The sequence below is a fragment of the Bos indicus genome, chromosome 1, assembly GCF_029378745.1.
Source record: "Bos indicus isolate NIAB-ARS_2022 breed Sahiwal x Tharparkar chromosome 1, NIAB-ARS_B.indTharparkar_mat_pri_1.0, whole genome shotgun sequence".
Classification (NCBI taxonomy): domain Eukaryota; kingdom Metazoa; phylum Chordata; class Mammalia; order Artiodactyla; family Bovidae; genus Bos; species Bos indicus.
In genome coordinates this window covers 72605064-72621710 of record NC_091760.1, presented here as the reverse complement: position 1 = coordinate 72621710, position 16647 = coordinate 72605064, and the positions used below count along the sequence as shown (strand labels likewise).

Here is a 16647-nt window from a genome sequence, read left to right as displayed (position 1 = left end):
TTTAGATGTGGCTGACTTGAAGGAAAATAAAGTTGAAAAGCAGCCCTTTATTTGGAGATGACATTGAGGCATTCTCTGCCACAGGCATTGAGCAGAAGGGATGGAAAGGGCTTGAATTATAAACAACTGGATTTAAAATTACCCAGTGGCGGTGACCTCAGACTCCAGTCCTGGCGGGAGGAGGTGGAGATGTGTGTGCTCAGCCAGCTGCTCAGTACTTGGGCGGGGTGGGAGTAGGGACACCGCCTTAAAGAATCTGAGCCCAGCATGGGCCTGTGCCTTCCATGAAGGGCTAGTCTGTGGGTGTATGGGAGGTGGGCTTCAAGCCCACAGCTCAGCCCCACTCAGCAGAGACTCGCCGAGTGCCTCCTCCGTGTCAGGTTTCTTCCAGGCACGGGGAGTTCAGTGGTGACCAAGATGGACCAGGTGCCTGGCCTCACTGAGCTTATGAGCTGGAAGGGAGAGATCAAGTAACGAAACAAGAGAATGTTGGATTGAAGAGTGATCTTACGGAGAGCAATCCCTGCGTGCTGCATGGGGGGTTGGGGCAGCCTCTCCGAAGTCAGAAGGGTGAGAAGGACCTAGTCATCCAGTGTGAGGAAAGGCAAAGTCCAGGGCTTCGAGGCGAGAAAGAGCTTGGCGTGTGTTCAGGTCAGCGTGGCGGCAGCACAGCGAGTGAGGGGAGGGCAATATCGAATAGGAAGGGAGGCAGAGGCAGACTCCAGAAGGCGCGGGAAGGAGGGGGAGGTTTCTAGGCCAGGGAGTCACACAACCTGACTGGTGTTAGAAAGATCTTTCTGGCTGCAATGCTGAGACTGCTGTGTGGCAAATAAGGGCAGGAGTGGAAGCAAGAGCCAACTGCACAGTCTGGAAGGATCACACAAGACAAAAAGCCCTATATATTGCTCTCCCAAGGATTAAACAGATGGAACACCTCCACCTGCCTCCTACAGTGAACACTGTGGGGGTTGGCCAGTCAATGAACTTATTTCAGACCTAGAACCAGGTGGCTGGTTATCAGATTAGGGTGGCAGCAAGATGGCAGGGGAGGAGCTGCATCTCAGGCAGAGCCTTGTTACTGATAAGGGCAGTCTAACCCAACACAGGCAGGTGTGCCAAGAGACTAGGACAGTTCACCAGGAAAGGGCAACAGCTCCCCTGAATGTGACTGCCTGGCCTCAACTCCCTCCCCACCTCCCTTTCCTTCCCTTAGGCCAGGAGGGGTCACTAGAGGGGAATCAACCAGAACAGGAGGGCACCTAGTGCACACGCTGATCAACAACTCATAATGCACAACTAGTCACTGTGCTGAGTAGACTAAAGGTGACACTAGTGATACATGGTCTTGTTGCAACGAGGCTGACTTAACCTGAAAAGGGAGTGGTCGGGTGGTGGGAGAGACTGTGCGTGTGTGTGTTAATTTAGATTAACTAGAGCATGTCTCATTTTGTAGCTCTAGTCTCCATGCTGTGATGAGTTTTGGGGAGAGAGGTGGAGAGCTAAATCAAATGATATGTGGCCCTGGGCTGGAGAAACTGCCTGTAGGGTCACGTGGACAAATTTAGGTGGCTGTTTTGCTGGATATGGGGAACACAGACTAGAGAATGGGACTCATGGAGTTGGGGTCACTGAGGGCTCAGGTCCCCAAGTGCCCCACTGGTTGCTGCACAGTCTGTTTTGAGGATCGCTGATCTGGCCCAAATGGGTGATGATTCATCCAGGGTTGCCCCATGAGTTTGTACATAGCCAGAGCCAGAACCCAGGTTTTTAGGTGTTTCAGCTATCTGACTCTTTCTATCAGATGAGGCTGTAGCTTGCAAGGAGGGTGGCAGGCAGGGACTGTCTGGTGCCATAACTGGACCTGGGTAGAACAGAGCCCAATTTGACTTTTACAACCTGGAAGGAACATGGCCACTCCTGCCCAAAGCCCAGAAGGCAACAGGCAATGAGGGTGCTTTTTGTGTTTCAGAACCCACCAGGAGGAGCCTGACCATTCTGCCTTTTGTGGCCACAATGCTAACAGCCCGCCTCTCCAGACCCCTGTCACAGCTTCCAAGGAAAACCCTGAATTTCTCTGATAGAGAAAATGGGACAAGGTAAGACAGTGAAGGGTGGAGGTAGCCTTGACGGTTACACTTTCTGGGTAAAGCAGAGCTCTTCATGCATAATAAGGTCTGACTCTCAAAGGTGTCTGTCAGTACCCACCGTCTACCAGCAAAGGACATGCAATGGTGTCCTTGGAAGACGGAGACCTTCCCACAAGGTCTATGCCCACAAGGCATAGAAGAATATTTTTCATCAGATTTTTTTTTTTTGAAATAACTCTACATTTGTAAAAAAATTGCAAAAATAGTACAAAAATATTCTGTATCCCCTTTACCTAACTTTTACCTAACTTCCCCAAATGTTAATGTCTTACAAAACATAGTACATTCATAAAAAACCAGGAAATTACCACTGATATCATACTATTAACTACAGACTTAATTCAGATTTCATCAAATAGCTCACAAATACAGCTTTTCCTAGTCTAGGATACAAACCAGGGTCCCCATTCCATTTAGTTGTTATGTCCCCTTACTCTCCTCCTGTTGAAAGGTTGCTGCTGCAAGACGTGTGTTATGCCTCGATTCGTGACCTCCAGATGAGAGGATTTTGATCCAGGGTCAGAGATGAGGCTTGACTACTTGGAGCTTTTTGTGTAGCAAAGTTTTATTAAAGTATAACAGAGATAGGGAAAGCTTCTGACAGACATCAGAAGGGAACAAAAAGAGTGCCCCCTTGCTAGTTTTTAGCAAGGTGTTTTACGTCTGTTAGAAAGCTAGTATCAGGGAAGAGAGACTCTTCCACGCTGAGGGAGTTGCACCAGGCCCCTCCCACAACATGCAGTTGTGAGATAGGATCGAACAAGGTGTATCATCCCCCGGCCTTGAATCAATTGACATGAATATTGGTTTGTTGAGCCATTATCAGCCCAAGGTTTGAGAAAAGAAAAAAAAGGTTAGTCTTGGGCAGAACCGGTTTCGACAACAGAGAAGGGAAAAAAAGGCTGCCACTTGCAGTTCTGGCCTTCCTACCTGTTACCCACTCACTGTCCGGGTCAGTTCCTCAGTCTCTGTCGCGCATGACCTTGATACCCTGGAAGAAAATGTCTCTCAGTGTGGGTTGTGTGCTGTCCTTATGTTAGGATTCACCTAGAGACCAGTCCTTTTTAAAATCTCACTCGTGAAACCAGTTAACTAAAATGTCGCAAAACTTCACTGAATTGTGTGATTTAGAGAAAGCATTGAGTTGGCCAGAAAAAAAAAATTATTGCAAACTGACTTGTTGCCAGATTTTCTCTAACCCACTTCCCCATATTCAAATCTATCCACTCAAAGTTGAGGTTGTATTACACCAGGTATCATGTATATATATTACACCTGGGTGCATTATACCAGGTGCTACTGCTTGTACCCAGCTGTCCGGGGCAAATTTGGGTTTTTCTGTAACAGCTTACGACAAACTCGAACAAACTTTTTTGCCAACTCAATACAAATTAAACAAGCAACTCTTCTTTGAGAGCTTCTGGAAATTTCCTTTTCCAAGAGTATTCCATGTGCTCTACTACCTCAGTTTCTTCTTTTGCAGCCAGAGCAAGGGAGAAATAATGCCTTTTTCTTTCTCTTATATTTGAGAGGAGTAAAATCAAGTGGCAAGTTAAATTCAGAGTCCCCGCAACTAGAAAATGGATGGTTATTTTCCATGCCAACGTGTGCTCTCTGGTGAAGTAGAAATTTGCCATCGACAGCTGGATGTGAGCAGTAGCACCTGCTGTAATACACCCATATATGTGATATATATGACACACATGGTGTAATGCAACCCCCAGCTGTGAGTGGATAGGTATGAATATGGGGAAGTGGGTTAGAGAAAATCTGGGAACAAGTCAGTTTGAAATAATTTTTTTTCTTGCTGTGACTTTTTGTAACTTTCCAAAATATCAAATAGTGCAAAGGGATGGCAGGGGACAAGCACAGTTCTGCCAGGGACACTTTGTCCTTTTTGTACAGCAAATCCTGGGATTATGGAAATATAGTGATTATTTAGATAAGGTCATTTAATTAATTTTGGGTGTAGTGACCTTACCATTCTACTCACGTGTGACCAGTGTCCTCACCAGAGGCTGTGTCAGAGAAAGCCAAGTAGGGGCCTGGACTTACATTCTACCCTGCTAACCCCACCACCCCCCCACCCCAGTAATAAGGCGCCCTCCCTGCCTGAGGTGGAGGTGGGGGGGTGTCAGAGGACATCTAGAGGAGAAAGAGAATCAGGACTTCCTCCACCTCTCAGCAGTAACCTGTACACCCCCACATACAATGGGGAGCAGCAATGAGACACTGTATCTCCTCACAGTCAGGAAGGGTTGGTGGAGACCCAGTGGGGAGCCAGAACTCCCATCCATATCCAGTGGTAACTCTTTCCAATTTATTTTATGAAGCTAGTATTACCTTGATTCCAAAACCAGACAAAGACCATAAAAAACAGAGAACTACAGACCAATACCCCTCATGAATATAGATGCAAAATTCTTAAAATATTAGCCAATATAATTAAGCAGTATATTAGACAGAGAAGGCAATGGCACCCCACTCCAGTACTCTTGCCTGGTAAATCCCATGGATGGAGGAGCCTGGTAGGCTGCATTCCATGGGGTCGTTACAAGTCAGACATGACTGAGCGACTTCCCTTTCACTTTTCACTTTCATGCATTGGAGAAGGAAATGGCAACCCACTCCAGTGTTCTTGCCTGGAGAATCCCAGGGACGGGGGAGCCTGGTGGGCTGCCGTCTCTGGGGTCGCACAGAGTCGGACATGGCCGAAGTGACTTAACAGCAGTGGCAGCAGCAGCAGTATATTAGAAGAATTATAAACCATGAAAAAGTGGATTTGTTTCAGGGATGCAAAGAATGGTTCACACTGAAAAATCAATTAATGTAATCCACCAAATTGAAAGTCAAAGAACAACCATATGAATCTATCAATGCAGAAAAAACAAAATTTAATACTCATTTGTGATTAAGAACTCTAAGAAAAATTGGCATAGAAGGAAACTTCCTGAACTTGATAAAGAGCATCTATAAAAACCCTTGCAGCTAGCATTGTATTAATATTTTCTGGTGAAAGATTGAATACTTTCCCCCTAAGATGGGCAGCAAGGTAACCAATTCACCATAGTGCGGTAAGGAAGTACAGTGAAGCAAGAAAAGTAAATAAAAGTCATACAGATTGTAAAAGAAGAAATAAAACTGTCCCTAATTTGCAGATTATATGATTGACTACATAGAAAATCCCGAGGAATCCACAAAGCACTCCCAGAACTAATAAGTGAGCTCAGCAGGACACAGAATATGTGATAACACACACACATCAGTCTTTTTCTATATTCTAGCAATGAGCTTGTGGATATAGGAATCTAAAACAATTTGCTCAAAAGAATGAGTTACTTAGATATAAATATAACAAATTATACACAATTTGTACATTGAAAACTACATAATGCTGATGAAAGAAATCAAATATCTAAATAAATGGAGACCCACACTATGTTTAGAAATTGAAAGGCTCAAAAGAGTAAAGACATTGATTTCCCCCAAACTGATACACAAGTTTGGCATAATTTCTATAAAAATTTCAGTCAGATTTTTATAGATAAAGACAAGATTATTCTAAAACTTATATGAAAAGGCAAAGGAAATAGAATAGTAAAAACCATTTTGAAAAAGAAAAATAAGGTGGGAATGCATGGTTCAGTGAAACAGAGAATCCAGAAATAGAGCCACACGGATTTGCTCAACTAGAATTTGACAAAGATCAGTTCAAAGAAGTTGCACAATCAGTTCAGTGGAGGAAGGATAACATTTTCAAAAAATGAGACTGGAGCATGGATATTCGCAGGCAGAGGCTTACCAACTTTGACTTAAGTTTCACATTTTATACAAAAGTTAACTCACAGTGGATCATGGGTTTAAATTATAAAACAAAACTATAAAATTTTTAGAAAAAAAATAGAAAATCTTTAGTTTGGGGCATAGGCACAGAGTTCTGAAACTTGACACCAACCGTTTGGCCTTAAAAGGAAAAATTAAATAATCAGAGTCATCACAATGAAACACCATTTCTCTACATAAGATCCTGTTAAGAGGATGAAAAGACAAGTTATGAGCTAGGAGAAAATATTTGCATATTACACATGCAACAAAGGACTAGCATCTGGAACATATAATGAACTCTCAAAACTCAACAGTAAGAGAACGATCCAGTAAGAATATGCACAGAAGACATAAAGAGACATTTTATCGAAAGGGATATACTGATGCAGATAAGCACGTGAAGAGATGTTCAACATCATTAGCCCTTAGAGAAATACAAATTAAGACCACAGTGGATATCTTTACACAGTTACCAGCATGGTTAAAATGAAAAATAGTGATACTGCGAAATGCTGGTGAGGATATAGAGAAACTGGATCACTCATACATTACTGCTGGGAATGTGGAATGCTATAGCCATTCTGGAAAACAGTTTGAAGTCTGTTAAAAAACTAAACATGCAACTACTGTATGACCCAGCAATTGCTCTCCTTGGCATTTACCCAAGAGAAAAACAAATTCACACAAAAGCCTATACAGGAATGTTCCTAGAAGCTTTATTTGTAATAGTCCTAAAAACTGGAAGCAACCCGGATGACCTTGGTCCATGGAATACAATTTAGCAATAAAAAGGAACAAATTATTGAAACGTGACAATCCGATGAATCTCTAGAGAATTATATTGGGTGAAAATAACCAACCCCAGGAATGTTAATGCTGCGTGATTCCATTCTTGAAATGACAGAATTATAGAGGTGGAGAACAGATGAACAGATTAGTAGTTAGAGGATGTTGGAATGTGTGGCTATAAAAGAATAATGCAAGGGATCCTTGTGATGGAACTGTTCTGTATTTTCACTGCATATGTCAATGTCCTGGCTATGATACCGTACTAGAGTTGTGCAAAATGCTACCAGGAGGGGTAATTGGGTAAAGGGTACAGGACATCTCTCTGTATTATTTCTTAACTTTATGTGAATCTAAAATTATTTCAAAATAAAAAACTATCAGGAAGCCACATAAAATCTAAGGATTAAGACACTGAATTTGTACACGGCTTTATTAACAAAGGTCTGTTGCTGGAAGGCTCTGCCTACACAGTGGCAAAAATGGCCACTATGACTGCTAGCCCACTTTCTCCCAGACTAATAACCCTGGAGGAAACAGGCCCTCCTCAGTGGTATCAGCAGGTAGTCCTCAGGGGTTTGGGGTGGGAATAGTGGAGTGCTCACTGATGCCTGAGGGTCTGCTGAGTTGCTTCTGCTCTAGAACAAGGGCTTCCCTCATAGCTCAGTTGGTAAAGAATCCGCCTGTGCAGGAGACCCCAGTTCGATTCCTGGGTCAGGAAGATGCCCTGGAGAAGACCCACTCCAGTGTTCTTCAGCTTCCCTGGTCGCTCAGTTGGTAAAGAATCCACCTGCAATGTGGGAGACCTGGGTTTGATCCCTCAGTTGGGAGGATTCCCCTGGAGAAGGGAAAGGCTACCCATTCCAGTATTCTGGCCCAGAGAATTCCATGGACTATACAGTCCATGGGGTCGCAAAAAGTCGGACACAACTGAGTGACTTTCACTTTCAGAACAAGGTCTGGTGTGACCGCAGCCTCTGGTCATGGCTTGCTTTCCTCTTTCAGAGGCTCGCTGCTGCTTTACTCTGCGCCCTTTGTTCCTGTTGGCCGTCGGACTTACGCTGCTTCAGTGGACCCGGTAAGTGGCAACCTGGCTACCTGGGAACCAGCCAGGTGGTCAGAGGCCTCCTTCTGGGCTCCCAGGCTCTAAGCCACCCTCAGAGCAAGGGCTTCCCTGCTTCCAGGGCACTCAGAGCCATCTGTCACTTGCTGAACAACCCCCAACCCCATCAAATGAAGTTAGGGGTTAAGACTTTAGATTCTAAAATCTCTCAGGCCCAGTTTCAGTTCTGGCTTTATCACTAATGATGTTGGGTATTTTAAAATGTCTGTGTCCTCACTTGAAACACGATGTAATAATCACATTTAGGGTATGGAGATATTGTGAGATTTAAAGTAATGCATGCACAGTGCCTTGCATGATAAGTACTCAATACTTGATGAGGAAGATGTCAGTAATGCTGGTGATGCTGATGATAGTGAATGCAGATGAGGAAACTGAGGTCCAGAAGGGAGGTGACTTTCTCAAGCAATGACACTAGTTGGTAGCGGAGTCTGGGTTAGAACCTGTCTCTTGATTCTGAGTCCAAGCATTTCTACTACACCATGGTGCTTCTCCAAACAGAAAAAACAGGTGGGGAGGACCAGGCCTGGCCCACTCAAGAAGCCCTAAGTAATTGTTGCTGCCCAGAGGAGGCCTGGTCATTCAGCCCCCACGATCCTGGATTCCTAACGTGGAGTCTGACCTTTTGAAACAGGTTGGCAGCAAAGCTGTCCTGATCACGGGCTGTGACTCGGGCTTTGGGTTCTCCTTGGCCAAGCATCTGCATTCAGAAGGCTTCCTTGTGTTTGCTGGCTGTTTGATGAAGGTAAGAGTTGAGTCATTTTCATCATCGTTGTTATTTTTTGTAGGGTTTTAAAATTGTAGTCAAATACACATAGCATAAAATTTACCATCTTAACCATTTTTAAATGTATAGTTGAGTGGTAATAAATATATTCACATTATCGTGCAATCATCACCTCCATCATCCTCATAACACTTTTCATCTTGTGAAACTGAAAGTCTATACCTAATATAAACATTAACTGTCATTTTTCCCTCCCCTCCAGGCCCTGGTAATCACTATTACGGTTTCAGTCTTTATGAATTTGACTACTCTAAGTACCTCATATAAGTGGACTCGTGCAATATTTGCCTTTTTGTGACTGGCTTATGTCACTTGGCATAATGTCCTCAAAGTTCATCCATGCTGTAGCATATTACAGAATTTCCTTTTTAAGGCTGGGTAATATTCCATTGTATGTATATATATTTTGCTTATCTGTCCATCTGTTGATGGACACTTGGGTTTTTTCCAACATTTTGGCTATTGTAAATAATGCTGCTATGAACATGGGGGTACAGATATCTCAAGATCCTGCTTTCAATTCTTTGGGGGTATATACCCACAAGTAGAATTACTAGATCATATGAAAAGCAAAATGCCTGTCTGAGGAGGCCTTACAAATAGCTGTGAAAAGAAGAGAAGTGAAAAGCAAAGGAGAAAAGGAAAGATATAAACATCTGAATGCAGAGTTCCAAAGAATAGAAAGGAGAGATAAGAAAGCCTTCCTCAGCGATCAATGCAAAGAAATAGAGGAAAACAACAGAATGGGAAATGACTAGAGATCTCTTCAAGAAAATTAGAGATACCAAGGGAACATTTCAGGCAAACATGGGCACAATAAAGGACAGAAATGGTATGGACCTAACAGAAGCAGAAGATATTAAGAAGAGGTGGCAAGAATACACAGAAGAACTGTACAAAAAAGATCTTCACGACCCAGATAATCATGATGGTGTGATCACTGACCTCGAGCCAGACATCCTGGAATGTGAAGTCAAGTGGGCCTTGGAAAGCATCACTACAAACAAAGCTAGTGGAGGTGATGGAATTCCAGTTCAGCTGTTTCAAATCCTGAAAGATGAAGCTGTGAAAGTGCTGCACTCAATATGCCAGCAAATTTGGAAAACTCAGCAGTGTCCACAGGACTGGAAAAGGTCAGTTTTTATTCCAATCCCAAAGAAAGGCAATGCCAAAGAATGCTCAAACTACCACACAATTGCACTCATCTCACACGCTAGTAAAGTAATGCTCAAAATTCTCCAAGCCAGGCTTCAGCAATACGTGAACCGTGAAATTCCAGATGTTCAAGCTGGTTTTAGACAAGGCAGAGGAACCAGAGATCAAATTGCCAACATCTGCTGCATCATGGAAAAAGCAAGAGAATTCTAGAAAAACATCTATTTCTGCTTTATTGACTATGCCAAAGCCTTTGACTGTGTGGATCCCAGTAAACTGTGGAAAATTCTTCAAGAGATGGGTATACCAGACCATCTGACCTGCCTCGTGAGAAACCTATATGCAGATCAGGAAGCAAGAGTTACAACTGGACATGGAACAACAGACTGGTTCCAAATAGGAAAAGGAGTACGTCAAGGCTCTATATTGTCACCCTGCTTATTTAACTTCTATGCAGAGTACATCATGAGAAACGCTGGGCTGGAAGAAGTACAAGCTGGAATCATGATTGCCGGGAGAAATATCAGTAATCTAAGATACACAGATGACACCACCCTTATGGCAGAAAGTGAAGAGGAACTAAAAAGCCTCTTGATGAAAGTGAAAGTGGAGAGTGAAAAAGTTGGCTTAAAGCTCAACGTTCAGAAAACAAAGATCATGGCATCTGGTCCCATCACTTCATGGGAAATAGATGGGGAAACAGTGGAAACAGTGGCTGACTTTATTTTTGGGGGCTCCAAAATCACTGAAGATGGTGATTGCAGCCATGATATTAAAAGACTCTTGCTCCTTGGAAGGAAAGTTATGACCAACCTAGATAGCATATTAAAAAGCCAGAGACATTACTTTGCCAACAAAGGTCTGTCTAGTCAAGGCTATGGTTTTTCCAGTGGTCATGTATGGATGTGAGAGTTGGACTGTGAAGAAAGCTGAGTGCCGAAGAATTGATGCTTTTGAACTGTGGTGTTGGAGGAGACTCTTAAGAGTCCCTTGGACTGCAAGGAGATCCAACCAGTCCATCCTAAAGGAGATCAGTCCTGGGTGTTCATTGGAAGGACTGATGCTGAAGCTGAAACTTCAATACTCTGGCCACCTCATGCGAAGAATTGACTCATTGGAAAAGACCCTGATGCTGGGAGGGATTGAGGGCAGGAGGAAGGGGACGACAGAGGATGAGATGGCTGGATGGCGTCACCAACTCAATGGACATGAGTTTGGGTGAACTCTGGGAGTTGGTGATGGACAGAGAGGCCTGGCGTGCTGCTATTCATGGGGTCACAAAGAGTCGGACACAACTGAGCGACTGAACTGAACTGAAAGGGTGTGAGGTGATACCTCGTCATAGTTTTGGTTTGCGTTTCCCTCACAAATTTTGATGTTGAGCATCTTTTGATGTGCTTATTGGCCATTCATATATCTTCCTTGGAGAAATGTCTATTGAAGTCCTTTTTTAATGGAATATTTTTGTTGTTGTTGTCTTAGGAGTTCTCTATATATTCTGGATATTAAGTCCTTACCAGATATGTGATTTGTAAATATTTTCTCCCACTCTATGGGTTGCCTTTTTATTCTGTGGATACTGTCTTTTGATATACAAAATTTAAAAATTTTTATGAAGTCCAATTTACCTATTTTAAATTTTGTTACCTGCACATTTGGTGTCATATCCAAGAAATCATTGCCAGATTCAGTGTCATGAAGTTTTGCCCTATGTTTTCTTCTAAGAGTTTTACTGTTTTGGGTCTTACATACGTGCAGGTTTTTGGTCCATTTTGAATTAATTTTTGTGTATGGTATTAGGTAAGGGTCCAATTTCATTCTTTTACATGTAGATATCTGGTTTTCCCAGCACCATTTGTTGAAAAGACTGTCCTTTCCCCTTTGAGTGGTCAAGGCACCCTTGTCAAAAATCATTTGACCATATGTATTAGGGTTTATTTATGGGCTGTCTATTTTATTCCATTGATCCATATGTCTGTCTTTATGCCAATACTAGGCTATTTTGTAGCTTTGTAGTAAGTTTCAAAATCAGTGAGTCTGAGTCCTCCAGTTTTGTTCACTTTTTTTGAGATTGTTTTGGCTATTTGGAATCCCTTGGGATTGCCTATGAATTTTAGGATGGGTTTTTCTATTTCTGGAAAAAACAAAATCACTAAGATTTTGACAGGTATTCAATTAGATCTTAAATTGCTTTGAGTAGTAGACATTTTAACAATATAAAGTCATCTGATTCATGAACCCAGGATGTGTTTCCATTTATTTCTATTATCTTTCATTTCATTCATAAATGTTTTGTAGTTTTCATAGTGCAAGTCTTTCACCTTCTTGGTTAATTTAATTCCTAAGTATTTTATTCTTTTTTGATGCTATTGTCAATGGAGTTGTTTTTGTAATTTCCTTTTTAGGTTGTCATTGTTTATGTATAGAAATGCACCTGATTTTTGTGTGTTGACTTTTGTCCTGCTACTTTGTTGAATTCATTTTCAAGTTCCAACAGGCTTATATTTTTGTGGCATCTTTAGGGTTTTCTACATGTAAGATCATATCCTCTGCAAGCAAATAGTTTTATTTTTTCTTTTCCAGTTTGGATATCTTTATTTTTCTTGCCTAATTGCTACAACTTCCAGTAATGTAGAATAATATTCAGTAATATTGAATAGAAGTGGTTAGATTGCCCAAAATCAACTGCAGTTTACCATCCACTCATTCTCCTGGAAGTTGCAAGCCTTAACAGATTCTAGATTCTAACAGACAAGTTACATCAGACAGAGTCTGCAAGTGTACTGTCTGGGTGAGGAGACAGATTCCTGGTGCTTCCTACTCTGCCATCTTCCCAGAATCTTACATCAAGCTGTGTATTTAATATCAGTACTGCCCAGAATCTGGGCCAGTGTTTGTGGTTGGTTTCAATTGCTTTGCCAACAACTGACTCATCTATTGCTTAAAACAGCTGATATCTTTTCCATTCTCTTCAGTGTCCCTTATTCTTCATAGCTTCATTCATTCATTCATTTGTCAAATGCTAATGATGTGCCTGACACTTGGTTAGATGCTGAAGAAGAGTGAGACCTGATCCCTGTCCCCAAGGAGCATTGTCCAGTGATGGGACCGTCATGCACAGACACAGCTGGAAGAATTAGAGTGGAGAGTGTTCTCAGTGTCGTGCAAAGAATGCTTAATGAGAACACATAGAAGGAAGGGGGGCTTCCCACGTGGCACTAGCGGTTAAGAACCTGCCTGCCCATGTAGGAGACGGAGGAGACGCAAGGCAAGGATTAAATCTGGCATGACAGAAGGGGTGACATTTGTTCTGGGCCATGGAGAATGAATAATTCTGTCATAAATGGAGACTTGAGAGGAATAACCAGTCAGACAGAAGGAATAACCTAACCATATGCTTGGAAGCATGAGGCTCCACTGGGACTCATAAAGTAGAATTTAGGGGGCATGAAAGGAAGCACTGGCACATGAAGTTGCAAAAGTAATTAGGAGACAGTCATGCAACCATTACCACCATCCATTTTTAGAACATTTCCAGCTTTCAAAAATTTCCCTCTTTGATTATTTACACACCTGTCCACTCCTCCCTCTAGTCTTAGGTAGCCACTGACTTCTGTCTCTTTAAATTTGCCCTTTTGGACTATTCAAATAAATAGAATCATACAATAAATAGTCTTTTGTGCCAAGTTTATTTTACTTAGCATACTGTGTTTGAGATTCATCCAATTGTAGACTGTATCAGTAGTTCATCCCTTTTTACTACTGATTAGTATTTTAGTATATGAATATGCTACATTAAGGGCTTCCTGATGGCTCAGCGGGTAAAGAATCTGCCTGCAATGCAGGAGACACAGGAGAAGCAGGTTCAGTCCCTGGGTTGGGAAGATCCTCTAGAGAATGAAATGGCAACTCACTCTGGTATTCTTGCCTGGAAAACCCAATGGACAGTGAAGCCTGGCGGGCTACAGTCCAAAGGGTCACAAAGAGTCCGACACAATTAAACGTGCAGGCACGGCATATGCTAAATTTAAAATTTTACTGATTGATAAATATTTGGATAAAAGTGTTTGGACTTTTGGCCTTTATGAATAATGTTGCTGTGAATATTCACATACATGTCTCCATGTAGATGTATTTTTACCTGGTTCCTTTTAGTGGAATTTGGACACCAACATCTGGGTATTAGATGTGATCGTTGCTAATGGGGCATTGCTTCTCCTTGATCACCTCAGTGGCCAAAGCTGGAATGTGTATATAATCATATACACATTTATATGTTCATATACTGTATCTATCTCCTACATACATTTCCTATAAATATTACACACACACACACAGACACACACACACACACACAATTCATAAGGTTGTCCTGACTTATTCCAATTCATCACAGTAGCATTCTTCCTGCTCCCCTCATTCCGTATTTCTTTCTTCTTTTCCTGTAGTTAGAATGCTGACTCCCAACTATGTGGATATATATTAATTAATTTAATTAATCCTACAATACATACACAAATGCTTCAGAATTGCTACATTCATACACTACAAACAGCAAAGCTACTAAGTTGTTGTGTCCGTTTGTATCCTGTGAGAAGCAGGTGCCAAAACAGGATTAGATGTATTAAGAAATTGATTTAGGAAATGCCTGTAATGGCTAAAGAGAATGGAGGAGGAAGAGTCAGGGAAGTCCTTTAGACTGCAATGCAGGTCTTTGAAAAGAAATTGGAAGAGGATTAGGTAGGCAGAGGTCAGACTGCAGAACAGTCTGAGAGTCTCAGCTGGGATGATGGAGAGTCCCAAGGCAAAGGTTATTTGTTAGAGGAGACCTGTCTCAGGCAGGAATGGCCCAGTAGCTTCCTGTCATGCTTGGTCATTGGCTGAGAGCAGCCTAGGCACACATGGCCATGGCCATGGCATTCCTGCCAAAGTAGATCTGAAGGTGCAGCTGTACAGGACCTTCTCTTAGCTGCTCCCACAGCAGGTTATCCTGAAGGGAAGCCTGCTCTGGTCCCCACAGTGTAGCCTAAGATTTCTTTAAGTGTGTTTTAATCTGTTGATCAAAGGTATACAAAGTACTGTGTTTAAAAGTTGCTTGGATTAATTAATATTATTATTAAATTGGAGTAGGAAATGGCAATCCACTCCAGTATTCTTGCCTGGAAAATCCCACAAAGGAGCCTGCCAGACTGCAGTTCATAGGGTCACAAAGAGTCAGACACGACTGAGAGACTGAGCATATATACATACATTATTATATTATTTATTTGAAAAATAGTTTGATTCATTTATTTGTATTTTGTTCCTCCCTATTCTTCTTGATTTATTTAGTTTTAGAAGATGCAAACATTAACAAGGATCTAAAGCTAAAATTATTTAAAAAGGTAAACTCAAAGTAATGTTACTCCACCACCTCCTATTTTTTTCTACTCTATTCTTTCATTTCCACCTTCATAAACATTTGCATACTGTATGCACTCATTTTTACCTAAAAAACTTACTGATATATCTTGGAAACCACCCCCATGTGAGTTCACAGAGATCTTTTTCACTTTTTTTAAACAGCATCGCAGTGCTCCATGTGTGGGTGGACCACAGTGGACTCCAACAGGTTCCTATATATTTACTAACATATAGGTTTTTTCCAATATTTTGCAATTATCAATAATGCGATAATGAAGAACTTTGTGAATAGGTATTTTTTTCACATATTGTTGGAAGTTTATCTTTAGGGTAAATTCCTAGGAGTGAGGTGACTCTTCAGTCAAAGGGTTAATGAAATACGTCATCATTTTAAAAGATATCCCCCAATTTCCTATCATAGGGGTTGTGTAATTTTACATTCCCACCAGTAATGTATGAAAATACCTGTTTCTACATACTTTCACCGATAAGAGTATGCTTTAAACTTTTGATTTTTGCCAGTCTGATAAATGAGAACTGTATCTCAGTATAGTTGTAATTTGTATTTCTTTTACTGTGAGTCGGAGAAGGCAATGGCACCCCACTCCAGTACTCTTGCCTGGAAAATCCCATGGACGGAGGAGCCTGGTGGGCTTCAGTCCATGGGGTCGCTAAGAGTCGGATATGACTGAGCGACTGCACTTTCACTTTTCACTTTCATACATTGGAGAAGGAAATGGCAACCCGCTCCAGTGTTCTTGCCTGGAGAATCCCAGGGCCGGGGGAGCCTGGTGGGCTGCTGTCTGTGGGGTCGCACAGAGTCGGGCACGACTGAAGTGACTTAGCAGCAGCAGCAGTTACTGTGAGTGCTTCTCTTGCTGGTCTTTGAAGTCATGACCCAGAAGCTGTGCCTATGGCACCTGTGCTCTCTCTCTATTGGCCAGAGCTTAGTCACATGGCCTGCCTGCCTGCTAGGGAGGCTGGTGAATGTAGTCGTTATTCCGAAACAATATGTACCCTGCTTGAAGTCAGGGGTTTTACTGCTACAGAAGAAGGGAAGAATGGGTATTAAGAACAACTCACTGTCTCTGTTCAGTGGGTGAAACATTTTTCTTCATTTTGAAGGCAGTAGGAACCCTGGGAAGGAATTTTTTTCACTAGGTTTAATATCTATAAAACAATATCCATGCAATGTAAAAAATTTCAATAACATAGCAAGCACAGGTAATAATTTGCATTGTCATGGTTTGAACATATTTCCAGATAGAGAAGAGTTTGTCCTTTCAACGTTTATTTCTTTCGAATTTTGAAAGTAGTACAGATTCATAATAGACTCAAACAATACAGAAGTGTGTGATATGAAAAAGTAAAGCCTTTCCTTTCAGCTGTCTTGCCCCGCCCGAGTGAGCCTGGGCGTGCGA

At 42.0% G+C, this 16647-nt stretch overlaps 1 protein-coding gene across 4 annotated transcripts in view; it reads left to right on the top strand.

The window, feature by feature from the left end:
* BDH1 (3-hydroxybutyrate dehydrogenase 1) overlaps positions 1 to 16647 on the top strand; it is a 36197-nt gene that overhangs the window by 5029 nt on the left and 14521 nt on the right. For all 4 annotated transcript variants that reach the window (XM_019957538.2, XM_019957529.2, XM_070789506.1 and 1 more), the window contains exons 2-4: positions 1970 to 2096; positions 7764 to 7836; positions 8516 to 8626. In XM_019957538.2, the coding sequence (XP_019813097.2) occupies positions 1970 to 2096; positions 7764 to 7836; positions 8516 to 8626 (311 nt within the window). The remainder of the gene's footprint in view (positions 1 to 1969; positions 2097 to 7763; positions 7837 to 8515; positions 8627 to 16647) is intronic.